The 13,222-nt window shown below is 41.5% G+C and overlaps 1 protein-coding gene across 4 annotated transcripts in view; it reads right to left on the bottom strand.

The window, feature by feature from the left end:
- The window catches only part of tinc (transmembrane protein tincar), a 55,740-nt gene that overhangs the window by 9,046 nt on the left and 33,472 nt on the right, over window positions 1-13,222 (bottom strand). For all 4 annotated transcript variants that reach the window (XM_017246525.3, XM_070281324.1, XM_070281326.1 and 1 more), the window contains exons 3-5: window positions 10,044-10,726; window positions 9,689-9,804; window positions 5,302-5,536 (exon numbers count right to left, since the gene is read on the bottom strand). In XM_017246525.3, the coding sequence (XP_017102014.2) occupies window positions 5,302-5,536; window positions 9,689-9,804; window positions 10,044-10,368 (676 nt within the window). In that variant the 5' untranslated portion in view covers window positions 10,369-10,726. The remainder of the gene's footprint in view (window positions 1-5,301; window positions 5,537-9,688; window positions 9,805-10,043; window positions 10,727-13,222) is intronic.

Raw genomic sequence — 13,222 nt, 5'->3', positions numbered from 1 at the left:
CATGAAAGTGTTGCCAAAGTTTATTAATGAGAGCCATTTCCTTTATCCTCAGTTTCTTACGCATTTAGATTCTTCTGAAAGCCACAAAATTTGTTTGTCTTAGCCCAGTTAAGAAGGCGCTGAGCTTTGTTGAAATTCCGTAAAGCTTTCTAATTAGTTTACTTTATGATGTCGTCGTCGTAGCTGATGGCGTATATAGATGTTTCAGCAAAAGTACTTATACAGCTATAGAATAACCTACTTATTAACGAAGCGAAAAAAAGGAGCGGAAATTTGCCAAGTTAACACTTTCATAAAATAATTTATTAGTCATATTGCTTTAAGGATATTTACCCAGCGGGTGAGGCTGGAAATAAAAGAAACCCGCCGAAATGAGAATTGCCGAGCAGATATTTAAGACAATGGAATGGCCGAAGACGAGCCAAAACCATAAGACAAGAGCCGAGGCGGGATTACAACAATGGCTGCCATAATAATATGTCGTTGTTGCCGTTGTCGTTGTCGTTGCCGCTTTCGTTGTTGTTATTGCCAAAGACGATGGCTATGGCGGAGCGGCAAGTGGCTCGTAAAACCGACAACACCGAAAATCTGAAGATTAACCCGGAGGCAAAGTCGTCGGTTCAGAGAAGCTACGGCTACGGTTCAGGCCTCCCTTCCACCCCCTTGATTATGGCAATGACAATAACACCAACAAGAATGAGCGCCGGGCGACGGGCGGCGAAGCTCTGGGGATAAAAGTAATGAAAATGCGCAAATCCAACTCGGGCCACGCCCAACGTAGGCGAGGATTTCCCGTTGCGGTAATAGTTGCGATAAGACAAGCCCACGCCCCTGTTCCTCCCATTCCCCGCCTCATAACCGCCATCCACAGGCAATCGCTGCCCCAACGTGGAGCTCAAACTCGCGCTCGTTAAGTCTTTAGCATGAATAATGATAAGTTCTCGACTCAAAGCAGGAGCCAATGGACAATTGCGATCAGAAAACTAGTATTTATTTATAAGAAGCATAAATCACGTATACGCAGTGTAAGAAATGCGCCTGTTAATCACGTATACGCCAAGTGGGACAGACATACTAATTTTTTAGGGGTTTATTGTTCTTTTTCACTCCAAAAATCAGCTCTTATAAGCACATAAATAATAATTAAAATATTTAGCTCTATACCATTGACCGCTATTGTGACCAACGACCACTCCCCTCGGGCAGACCGGGGCCAAAGTCTTGAGCCACTTCCGGACCACCCGTCAAGAAACCAAGCCACCCACCCCTAATGCCCAACTCCTCCTTGGCCCTCCTCTCATGCGGTAATCTGAGCGAGCCTGTTTAGCAGCCTTTTATGCGCACAATATGGCGCAAGGATGGCAGAAGCCTACTGCTATCTGGCTACTCCTCCTGCTGCCCTGCTGGCCTCCCCTGCCGCCAGCAGAATTTTTATTTGTTTCTTCGCCTGCGATGTCTGAATTAATTATTTATGAGTGCAGCATGGCGTCTAAGTGATTTTCCCATAAAATTGTCCTTCAAGTGATTTTTGTGTTATCTATTAATGAAATTAATTAATGAATGCGGTCACTTCCTTGATTTCCCGTTTCTTTTTAATGAAAGAATTATACATGTTTTCCTGACCACGACAGCTGTGAAGAGTAAAAACTTTTTTTATGGATATGAGGCAAAAAAGTTTACTCAAAGACGCTTCTGTATTAGAATTAGCTCTGTATTAGCATAGTATGAAGAAAATATAAGAAGAATATCTTTGTTTATAATGAAAAATAACAAAAAAAATATTTTTAAGATTTTTTGGCAATTTTTTTGGGTTGTCCCCTTGAAAATGTGGAAAATCCATGGAAAGGATAATATGACCAACCGCGATGACTATAGCTCTGCCAATAATCATTCCATTCTTCAGCGGACTACCTTAAACGATTTGTGGAGCGATTCTCTATCAATCTACATCCAAATCCAGGAACAAAATATTTTTTATATTTTTTGTCTATTTTTCTGGGGGGTCCCCTTCAAAATGTGGAAAATCCATGGAATGGATAATATGACCCACCGGGAAGGCTATAACTCGGCCAATAATCATTCGATTCTTGAGCGGAGTACCTCAAACGATTTATGGACCGATTCTCTATTAATCTACATCCAATTCCAGGAACAAAATATTTCTTAGATTTTTTGTCAATTTATTGAGCGGATTGCATTAAACGATTCATGTATCGATTGTTCATTACCGGTTGTGAAAATATACCTGAATACCTGAAGGGGACTCTTTATTGTGGTATATGTTTTATCAGCCGTGGTTAATCCAAGCCCAAAAATAACACTGCGTATACGCAATTCCTTAAAAGTCGTTAAAAGTGTGCAAAATTTAATGAAACATAATCATGAAATGCATTTGTGTTTCACCCTCGGCTACCCACTCCTCTGATGGCTCTTCATTGCAGCTTTTATGCGAGTTGAGGGAAACTTTTAAAAGCATTTTTTATGATTTGCCTCGCCTAATTGCTTCATTTTGTGGTTCCGTTTTTATGGAAATATAAAAGTTGAGCCACCTTCCATTTATTAGTTCCATCGCTAATCAAGGCCTGTCAATCGAAGGCCGGATGGAAAAAACTTTTAAAGTTTTCTAATTGCTTGCTGAAAATTATAATACTCGACTTACAAATATAAGCGCATCATGAACCCGCCTGACAAGCCAATCTTGGCCAGCTTAAGTCTTTAAGAATGTCAGACTCGTTGACAAATTGCAGGGAACAAAAAAGTGCCAGGACGGGGAAATGGAGAAAAGCCAACCAACGAAGCGTGAAAACGGCCAAAGGAGTCGCGCGACAAGGCATTGCACTTAACTTGACCAGCTGGGCCAGACCAGAGTCTGAGCCAAGTTAGTACCATTCAAGACAGAGAGAAAAAAACGAATCACAGGCTATTCTTTCTTTAAATAAAATTTCTAAAAATTTAATTCCCAAAGGAACAATTAAAGAAAAAATTAATTGTACCACGATCCGTTACAGGTTTAACCTTTTTTCGCTGTTTCTGAACTCGCTTTCCTTCTTTTGGGCAAGTAGTATTGGCCAAGTGCAGCTTCGGCTTTGACTGCACATTTTTATTTGTGCCAATGATTTTCTAATTTAAGAGGGGAAGCGAAATCAGTAAAGGGTGGGTGGAAAAACAATTTCCCGCCCCTGCCAGAATGGATTCAACATCGACCGCCACAAAATGTCTGGCAGCGACGGCGACAAGAGATCGACTTTGTGGCAGCCAAGCGGCAAAAACCGGAGCAGCATCGAAAGCAGCAGCGGGTACAACAAAAATAACATCGAAATTAATTGAAAAATCACATAGAGAAATGGGACGCGAGGGCGCAGGGACAAATGCGGAGTGAAACCCTATTGAGTCACTCAGTCAGTCAGTCAGCCAGTCAGTCATTCGGACAATCGACAAGGTTTTAAACTCATCTCGTCATGGTTTTTATGAGGCCACTGCAACCCAATGCCCCGATGTCGATGCCACATTTTTAATTTACTGCGCGGAATGCGGCGATGAAACAACCGTCGAAACGAAACCTTTGTCTTCTCCCCTCCCGGCCTGCTCTCGGGGCTGCCCTGCTCCATCTCGTTTTCCCAGTGGTTCAATAAACCCGCGGTACAATTCCCGGCCAGCTGCTGTCCGGGGACTGTTAACGTAACTCGGACCCGCTTTAAGTGTAGTTAATTTTGATTTGCCTGCCAGTGCAGCAGTGTCTGCAGCCATGCATCCTTCCGTCAATGTAGCTCGTCCTTTTGCCCTGTTTTTGCCATTTTGCAAAACTTTTAAAGGGATAGGCAGCTTATGTACTTTGAAAAGCCATTTGGGATATTGAGAGAAAGTATAATCCAGACAATAAGGGATTCAATACCGAGAAGCAGTATTGGTAACAAAATACTTAAAGGATGCCTTCTAGTCTCAGAAATTAAAATTCCTAAAATTGTCATTAACTGTGGAATTAGTTTACTATGCTATACCTGTCCAACTGTACACACACTGGAGGGATGTTGTACAAACATAGAGAAAAGGAGGCACAGGACTTGTTCGCCCCACGTCCTGCTCACAGTTGGCCAACATTTGCACAGTTTTGGGTCGCTTGGCTTGCTTTCCGCTGCCTCCTTGTTAATAACATGGCTTATTGCTGGCCATAATGGACGTACTTCGTTCCCTGTCAACCTGCTCTGTGCTCCTGTCTGCCGGGCATACCCACGTACACACGGCTATGTGTGTTTGTCCTGGTGTTTGCTTCTGCGGTTGTTAGCCTGTGTGCCCGCTGGTTTGGTTGTATTTTTGTTTGTCGAGCGGTCATGCATACACTCCCAACCTCCCTCCCACACACACTCACATGGTGTATGTTTGGCTAGCAGATTTCCCCAGCGGATGCCTCAAAAAGAGCCGCCCGTTCCGGCTCCTTCGAAATTTTTCCGACTTCCTACCATATTCCCCTAAGTTCACTTTGTTAAGCGCCCTGCCGAGCATCCTAAACTTCTTCGTTAAACAGTTTGCCCGGGCTTCCTCCATTTTTTTGGGAAAATGTATTCAAATTGGCCTGCTCACACATCAGGCTCGTATTTCTCCCAGAGGAGTAAGTGGAAATTGCCGGCAATGCTGGTTCGTTTTAAGCACAATAAATTAAATTAAAACACGGAATGGCAAACGCAATTGTGCATTGATTGCAGCGACAATGGACATTATGATTGATTTAAGCCCACCCAATTTTTATCCACCCACTTGCAACATGCTGGCTTAAAATAGTTGTCAACAGTGACAGGACGAGTGTCATCGCCATCGCCATCAATATGACAATGTACAACGCGGCTTATGCCTGACAACAATGAAAGTGGGAATAAATGGCATTCGTGCTTGGCAACATTGTGTACGGTTTATTCTTTTCGAATATGCAACCTCCTCCCCCATAATCGACAGGCAATCAAAATGGTGGCGATGAAATTTTGATTACCCTTTCAACAGTTTTAATAAGCTTTCTATAAAGTGCTTTAAAATTTTAGTAGAAAAGTTTATCTTCATAATCAGAATCACTTATTATAAACTCCTCAGATATTTAAAAGGTATAATTACTAATAAAAAAGAGATTCTTTTTTGTTTATGTTTATTTCTGCTAGCAAAAGATATGATTGAATTGTCTGTAATATTATTTTTAATCAAATATGGCACAAGGAGACATATTTTTCGATAAATATTTCACAATTTCCTTCCTTCTGCTCCGGTTTCCGTTCATTCAATCTGTGTGCATTGTCCCTTAATTATGAAAACACTCACCTTTTGACAACAATCCATTCTCAATGATGCGAGCCTCGAGCAGCAATCTCGGCAGCAGCAGGCACAATGCAATCAGGATGTGGACGAAGGCTGCAGTGGGCCCACCGTGGGTCCAGAGCGCCCGCAGGGTTCCGCCGCGCGACTCCTCCTCGAGGCCATCCTGGGGGGAGAGGGTGCAGCGCCGTTCCCTGGCACCGGTGGCCAGTTTTATGCCGTCGTTCGCCAAGTTGCCAACCTGTCAAGCAATCCACAAAACTCGAGATTATTAAAATGCTGCATGCCATCCAAATGGGGGACAGAATCAGTGGGCTGGAAAGGGGGCGATGTTGGCCAAAATTGCTCACATATGCAAATGATTTGCCAGTTGGGGGATTAAATTACACGAGGGAAAGGGTAAGGTGAGCGGAAAGGAAGCCGGGAACTTGGCAACGAATGCTTATTGATTCGGTCTCGCTTTCGTTTTGGCTCAGGAGCGGAAATTGAATATTTCCCAAGATGCACTCAACTTCCTGGCAAATGTGCATACAAACACAATTTAATTTGCCATGAATTTCGGTAAAATAATTCTGATCAGTTAAGCTGGGCTGATATAAAATGCAACCAATTGAACCTTTATCAAATAAGCCGATGAAATTAATTTGATATCAGAATTATATGTACTTCATTGATTTAACATGTAATAATATAAACAATAGGCCAGAGTCCTTTAGAAATATGCATTCAATACAAAATTTGTTATTAACTCGTGAGAGTTCATTTATCCACTTACAAATACAAGTCAGTAAGCAAAAAGAACAATAACCAACTTTAGGACCTTAACCATTAACATTGAATGTTTTTATTGAGAAAATACATCATAAAAAAGTACAATGCAATAAATGGCCATAAAAACTAACAATGAGTGAGTAAATTTAATGAGTTTAGAGCTACAATAATTAATAACATGGCCTAAGCCAAGTTGCGGATGAAATTCTATAAATACATCGATTATACTGACAAGGTAGTAGTAAGTTGTCTATCCTTCAGTTTATATTTGAACAATGTTTTATTATTACATTGAGTGCATAAGCTTTGACAGCAAGGTTGTCCATTTACCAAATGACACAATCATTTCAAAATTGGCTGGAATAGATGGCAGGCCACAGGGACTTGCCAAAGATATCCTCGGCAACCACCAGGGTCGACCACACACCGAAATGACAATTTGTTGTCCTCCCAGGGGCAATTAATAAAAAATATGTGGATATAAAAATCACAACAAACTAAAAATAAAAGTGAGAAAACTTCAATCGGACATGTTTAAAATGTTGGCAAAAAAAAAAATGTTGGCAAAATGTGGGCTTTTGTGTTTGGCGTTTTAATGCATTTTTTATATGCGCGAAATGCGAACACATCGCGATTTGAGCGTCAGAGTGTGAGTAAGCAAAGCATTGCGCATACGACGCGTTGCCGCATGAACAACAACAACAACAGCCACAAAATAAAGGAAACATTGCACGTGACAAATGGCAAAATGAAATATTTATATACACGCACACATGAAATATACATGCATCTATTATTTTCCATACAACCTCCCGCTCCACTCGCATTTATTTTCGCGGGCAAAGTGAGGAAACACAGCGCATAAAAATCACGTGCACCACATATACGATATGTATAGTATAGTACACCATATATAAATAAATGCGAGTTGTCGGGCTTTTAAATTAAAAACAAGCAGACATCAGCATGATGAAGGAGCAGGATCTGAAGCCAAGGCAATGGCATCGCAAGCAGAAAATGGAACTCGACTCTTCTCACTTCGTTTCGTTGTCTGCTGGCTGCAATGGTTTTGCTTTGTTTCGTTTGGTTTGGTTTCGGTTTCGCATCGCGCAACTACAATGATTGCAATTTGCAAAAGCGAGAATGCATTTGAAGTGCAAACCAGAAGACAAATGGGGATCCTGGCCTTAGTATCTGGAATGTGAAATATTTAATTGTTCGCTTTGGTCATAATGAGATGTAAGCACTCATTAACTTTTGATTGCCCAAGGCTTAAAGAGCACTTTGATTAATAAGACAAGAGGTATTTCTCACAACAGAAGGTAACTTCCAAAATTTGAAATCCCGCCATGAATATTTAATCAACAATCTCTCTGGAAATAGTAACCATACAATGAATGCGGTTTGGTCATCCAGCCATCCCGCAGGTTCATTCGTTTAATTTCGATTGCTGTGCAAATATAAAAGTAGCAAAGTTTTCGCAACTCGTTGTTATGGCTGTGACAGTTTTCCATGCCCTTTTCCCACCGCTTTTCCCACTTTCCAATTACCGAAGGCCTTATCGGTTGGCACATAGCCCCATACCCCCACATACGTAATTGTGACTGCCCTTGTGGTTTGCTAACTAAAAACTAAGCAAAAACTATGAACTTCTGGCTCAGTCTACACCGTGTCCTTTTCCTGTTGCTCGTCCTGATTTCAGGACTCTTTTTGGACTCTCTGGTCTGGCGCTGATAGCCACGCCTCAATGGTCAATGTTGGGATTTTAGTTTGCAACCAATTTCAGTTCGTTGCTGTTGCTGCTGCTGTTGCCTTTTATTAAACGCTCGGCGACGTGTGATGAGACCCGATCCCCTCCTCCAGGCTTCTCTCTGGCTATTGTCCTGCTAGCCTCGTTGGCGGTTTTTGGTAGTTTTTCCCCAGCTCTGTCCCCAAGCTTTTCCAGTGTCTGGCCACTGACTGATAGGCAGCTTGTGCAACCATTTTTTGACTACTCGTCGTGATGATGTTGTGCCGTTTGTTTTTGCTCCCTGGCTGCGGTTGTCTGGCAGCGGTAAAAATGTATATTTGCATACAATTTGAATACCCTTTTGTGTGGCAAAAAGTCGTCACAGAGATTTTTGTGACATCGCCATGAATAATCATTTGAAAATCAATTGCCAGAATGTTGGAAAAACTTTCAGGGAATGGCTTTAAAGTGAAGAATTGACAAGTAGTAATAGAAAATCATGTAGTAACGCTGATATCCTTTCCAACGGCTCATGTTACCTACTGTATACTCTTACAGTAGTATAATAAACTGTTTGAAGGACGAAGCACACACTTAATGGAATTACGTATTTGGGAAAGAGGTGAGAGCAAAACAAAGGACACCCTCCGGCGACTGCGATAGCATCTATGGTCAGCTTAATGTCACATCCATATACATATGTACTGAAGCAAAGCGGTATACTGGTGCAATACAGTCACTCTACTCTCAATATCCCACACCATATTTCCACAGCTTCCTTCCATTTCGCTTGTTTTAAAAACAAGCCAATTATTTGTGAAAACTTTCAGTTGGTAAGAGAAGAAGGGAATTGGGACAAGGACCTGGAATGGAAGTGACTGCGGACCAATAGTGTCGGACAGACACTGGAGAAATAAGCCAAGAAGCTTATAAATGTATACTGTTTATCATGTTTTTGAGTTCATCATGATCCGTTTCTACATTCAATAATAAGGATTTAATCCCTAGATAAAAGCAGATTCATGTTTTGTTGCTTCATTAATAACAAACATATCTTTTAGTGGCAACTTCTTCGAGGGCATTTGGATTTTTTCAGTGCACCGTGTGGCATATCCGGAGGTTCCCTTTCTGTCGCTCTGCATTTCTGTCTTTCATTTTAAGTGGCTTTTAACAGAGACAGGGAGGTGGTGGAGTAAATGCCGTTTGTCGGTGATTGTATTTTTCTATCGAGCTTTTTGCTATCATCGCCAGCCATACCCCTTATAGATAGATGATACATAAAACACAAAACTACAAAATGCATATGTGTGTATGCCGTTTATTGGCGGTGAAAGGGGTCAGAGGTACAGGGAATGGGCGGACAGGGTGGCCGAAGCCATAATTGCATTTATTATGCTGATAAAAGCAGAGACACTGGCATGGGTACTGCACATACAAGACACACAAATAGAGGACTCAAACGTGCATGGAAAAGCATAACCAACGCAATTGCCAGCCACAACGACAGTCCTTGTGTGTCCGTGTGCCGTCAGCCATTTTGCGGATCCTCAGTAAAGGACCCGCAGCGTATGCTTTTGGTGCTGGTCCTGCTACTGATTCTGCTTCTGTTTTTGTTTGGAAATAAATTTAATAACGAGAATAATGCCACTAAAAATAATTCACACAAACACAAAGAGGGATTGGAGCGAAAGCGACGTTGGGATACGAGGTTTGTATCTGGCAAAGTGAAGCTGCAGAGACAACAAAAAATTTAATTATTGAGTGCAACCAAGCACACAGGCAACACAACGACACACTCAGACATTCGGGGGACTGGCCGAGGACACTCTGGTACAGAGTTAATTATTGCAGGAGCATGATCCCCGTTAAAAAACCATTTGAACAACCACTCACCTTAAATACGGCCGAAGTGAAAAAGACCGGCAGCAGAATAAAGACCACTCCAGACAGTACAATCTGCAGATTCAGCTCGGCCACAGGTTCGATTTTCCAGGGTATCAGAGAGCATCCTGAAAAGGAGGAATAATTGTAGGAAATATATTAGTTTTATTTTCAAATATTTGGTCAACAAATTAGAAAGCTTTTCTGCTTTAACTAAGCATAACTAAGATAAGAAACTGTGGTAGATTAGAATATTATCATGACAAAATAAATATTTACAAATATTACTATATTAGGTAACAATAATATAATTTAATCTTTCTTTATTCTTGAAGATTTTATTATAAAAATCTTAAAATTAACTCACCCAAGAACCTGTAGGCACCATGCATGGCCAGATAGCCCTGAAACAGGGTGAGCAGCACTCCATACCAGATGGACCACAGAGAGTTCAAGTGAAGATAGCTACTGGAATCATGGCCAGAATGCTGGAGGCTAGTGTAGCGGCTTTGGTGACGCTTCGACTTGATGTACTTGGCCTGGAGTTGTTGCTGCTGCTGAGTGAGGCTGCTGTTCCCGGAGGTGGCGTTTGTCATCACCGAGGTACACAGGCTTGAGTTCAGGCTCCCGCCGCCGCCTCCACCCCCTCCAGATCCAGAGCCAGAAACAGCTCCGTGATGCTTTCCACCCATATCGTCGGGGGATCGCCTTTGTTTGTCTTTCAATGCTCCGCTTTGTTGCTCCTCCGATTATTTTTTTCGCCTCCACACGACAGCGAATAATGTTGACAATCAATTTCTGTCTATCTCGCCGCACTATTTATATTGATTTTGTATTGATTTTGCCCGTTGATTTTCTATTTACTTAAGTGTCGCTGCTGCTGCTGATGATGATGATGCTGCTCATTGTTTTTCCCATTTCCCATTCGAGAGGACAATATTTGTTCGCTGATATGGCTCATTATAGCGTCCGACGTTTCTATTTGCCGTCGCATATTTATGGAAAAACGTGATGCCTTCCCACACCTTGGTTGACATTGATTTGCGGTGGCTGGAACGAAAACGGAAATGCGATTTGGTAATTAGTTTTATTAGTAAAGCAAACAATCAAAAAAAAACTGGAAAAAGAATTTAGAAGTCATAAAAAATATATCCTACTCATTAAAAATATTTAAAATGCAATAAATACCCGATGAAATATCATTTGATAATAAAAAGCCAACCGATTACAGATTATTGGGAGATTATTTTGTTGAGAAACAATTAAAATAAATCTCTCTAATGAACCGTAAACAGTTTTATTTATATTAGTACTTTTAATTCAGTACATGATAATGTAATTAAGCTGACAATTATCCATCTGCAAAGCGATTTAAAAATTAATGTCGTCTAAAAGCCGATTGCGCCAAAAATAATTCGCAAATCTAAGCTGTATTTTAATTAGTCACCTGCGTGGCTGATTCGTTTGGACGTTTGCCAAATTGACGTGTTCAAATTGGCAACAATTTAAATAAGATTACAACTCCCTAATTGAGGATGGGAAACTATAAATCAATCCGCTGGGGTAATGGAGGTACGGCTACAGCCCATGCGGTGTCTGTAAACCAATTTGGCACATGGGAGTCCCAGACACTGTTGTAGTTGCTGCCGCTTTTGGGGCGTTGCAAGTTGGGTGTTGGATGTTGCTGTTGGCTGTCGCATAATTAAGGCACCGTGCGTTGTGCCAGACAGACAAATGAGACGGGAAAGGCTGCAGAGGGGGCAGTGGATCCTCCCGGGAGGTGAGCTGCACAACCAGGCACCTCCTTTGTCTGGGCCCTTGTTTAATATGCCGCGTTTCGTAGTCTGCCACATCGGAAGCAAAATTATTACAGGCCATAAGCTCACCGAAACAAATTTAAGCTTTAAACAAGATTGTTAAAATAATTTAATTTCTCAAAATGTAATAACATTATAGGTACGATTTTAAGGGTTTACTGTTAGTAATGTTTGTTAGTACTTTATTAAAATTTTTTTCACTGCACTTTCTTTGGTGAATAGACCATGTAGGCAGGTAAACTATTTGCAGCTTTGCGTGTTGCAATTGCATCTAACACATGTAGAGCCGTTACCATTTATGCCGCTTTTATTATGCCTTTTGGCAGAATGTTGCGTTTTGTTCAACACAACCGCAAGCGTTGCCCCAAAGGGCAGTGGTACTATGTGGAAAATGCAGTTCTTTGACCCATTTTCCAAGTAAAAATAATAAACTGTTTCCAATTTGTTAGCGCCGTTGTAATTTATAATTAGTACAATACAGGAATTTCGCCCCACCCAGTAGTTGACAGGACTTAATTGGTAATAAATGTTGTTTACAGCGAATACCCAAAGGGCAAGCTTATGGGTTGTAAAAATTTTAATAATATGTATCTTTTAGAGAACAGTTATTTATGAAAATAATTTTCCCATAGTCTTAAATAGAACTCTCCATTCTCTGGAATTGGTATATTATCCATACAAATAGCTCTTCAGAAAACCAAACACAAATGAATCATGAGAGCACTTCACTCCTCAATTTGAAGCTTCCTTATCCATGAATTCTAATTCACTCGCACTTCAGCCACAATCTGCTACTGTATTCACCGAACCTCAAGATGCTGGACGTCCCCTTCCGTTTGCATTTGCTTGTGACTCATGCTGATATTAATTTTATGTTAATTGCAATCTCCCCCAAGTAGACGCTGTTTGTCTGCCAGAAGGAGGACTCTGTTTCATGTTTGTTGCCTGTAGAACGGTTAAGATCCTGGAGCCATGTGGCAGCCTACCGGGAAAATGGGGGGTTGGTTAATGTGAACACCCACTCCATAATCCAGAACCCACTCCCTGAACTTCCTTGCCGCCTGTTCTTACATACTCAACATCAGATTAGCCAGCCGCAAAAGTCATAAATGCAGATGTTTACATTTCTTTTCGTACTCCGACTCCCTAATTCAGTTGCTTCCTTTGGGGCATTTCCTTTGTCTTTGGCATTGCAACACCAGAGGACACAGTGGCAGTGTGGCATGGTGGTGGCATTTTCGGGCGCCAGTCAACAACCAGGAACTTTGCCTCCTATCCTTGGGGCAATTTGTCGCGTTTTCACGACTTTTACGCAGATGAAACAGCCACTTTATGGACGTCTTGAGGTGTGTCCTTACACTGAGAAGAATCCTATAATCCCATAAAATCAACCTCTAGCTCTTATATCTATGGATTTATTTATTTCTCCCAGTGCATAAGAGGTTGTCGCTGAAATATCCTATGTGGTACTTGGCGTAAAATTAAAATACTTATATCTGAAGGCTGAAAAAGATAGCGCCGCATATTCCCTTCCCCCACTTTGTTGCTAATGCAAATTAAAAACTTCACCCGACTGCATTTATTGTGTTAGCACAGTTCCAGTTCCCGCCCTAGACTTTCCCTGCTACTTTCACACACTCCAACCGGCTCCAGTGAGTCATCCTTTCCGGCTTTTCCCCCCCATCGAAAGGCGCAGACTCCACTCCGCTTTGGCATTCCGCCCTCGAAA

Source organism: Drosophila bipectinata, chromosome 3R (genome assembly GCF_030179905.1).
Source record: "Drosophila bipectinata strain 14024-0381.07 chromosome 3R, DbipHiC1v2, whole genome shotgun sequence".
Taxonomy (NCBI): domain Eukaryota; kingdom Metazoa; phylum Arthropoda; class Insecta; order Diptera; family Drosophilidae; genus Drosophila; species Drosophila bipectinata.
Note: the sequence above shows the minus strand (reverse complement) of the source record. Positions and strands in the feature narration are given on the sequence as shown.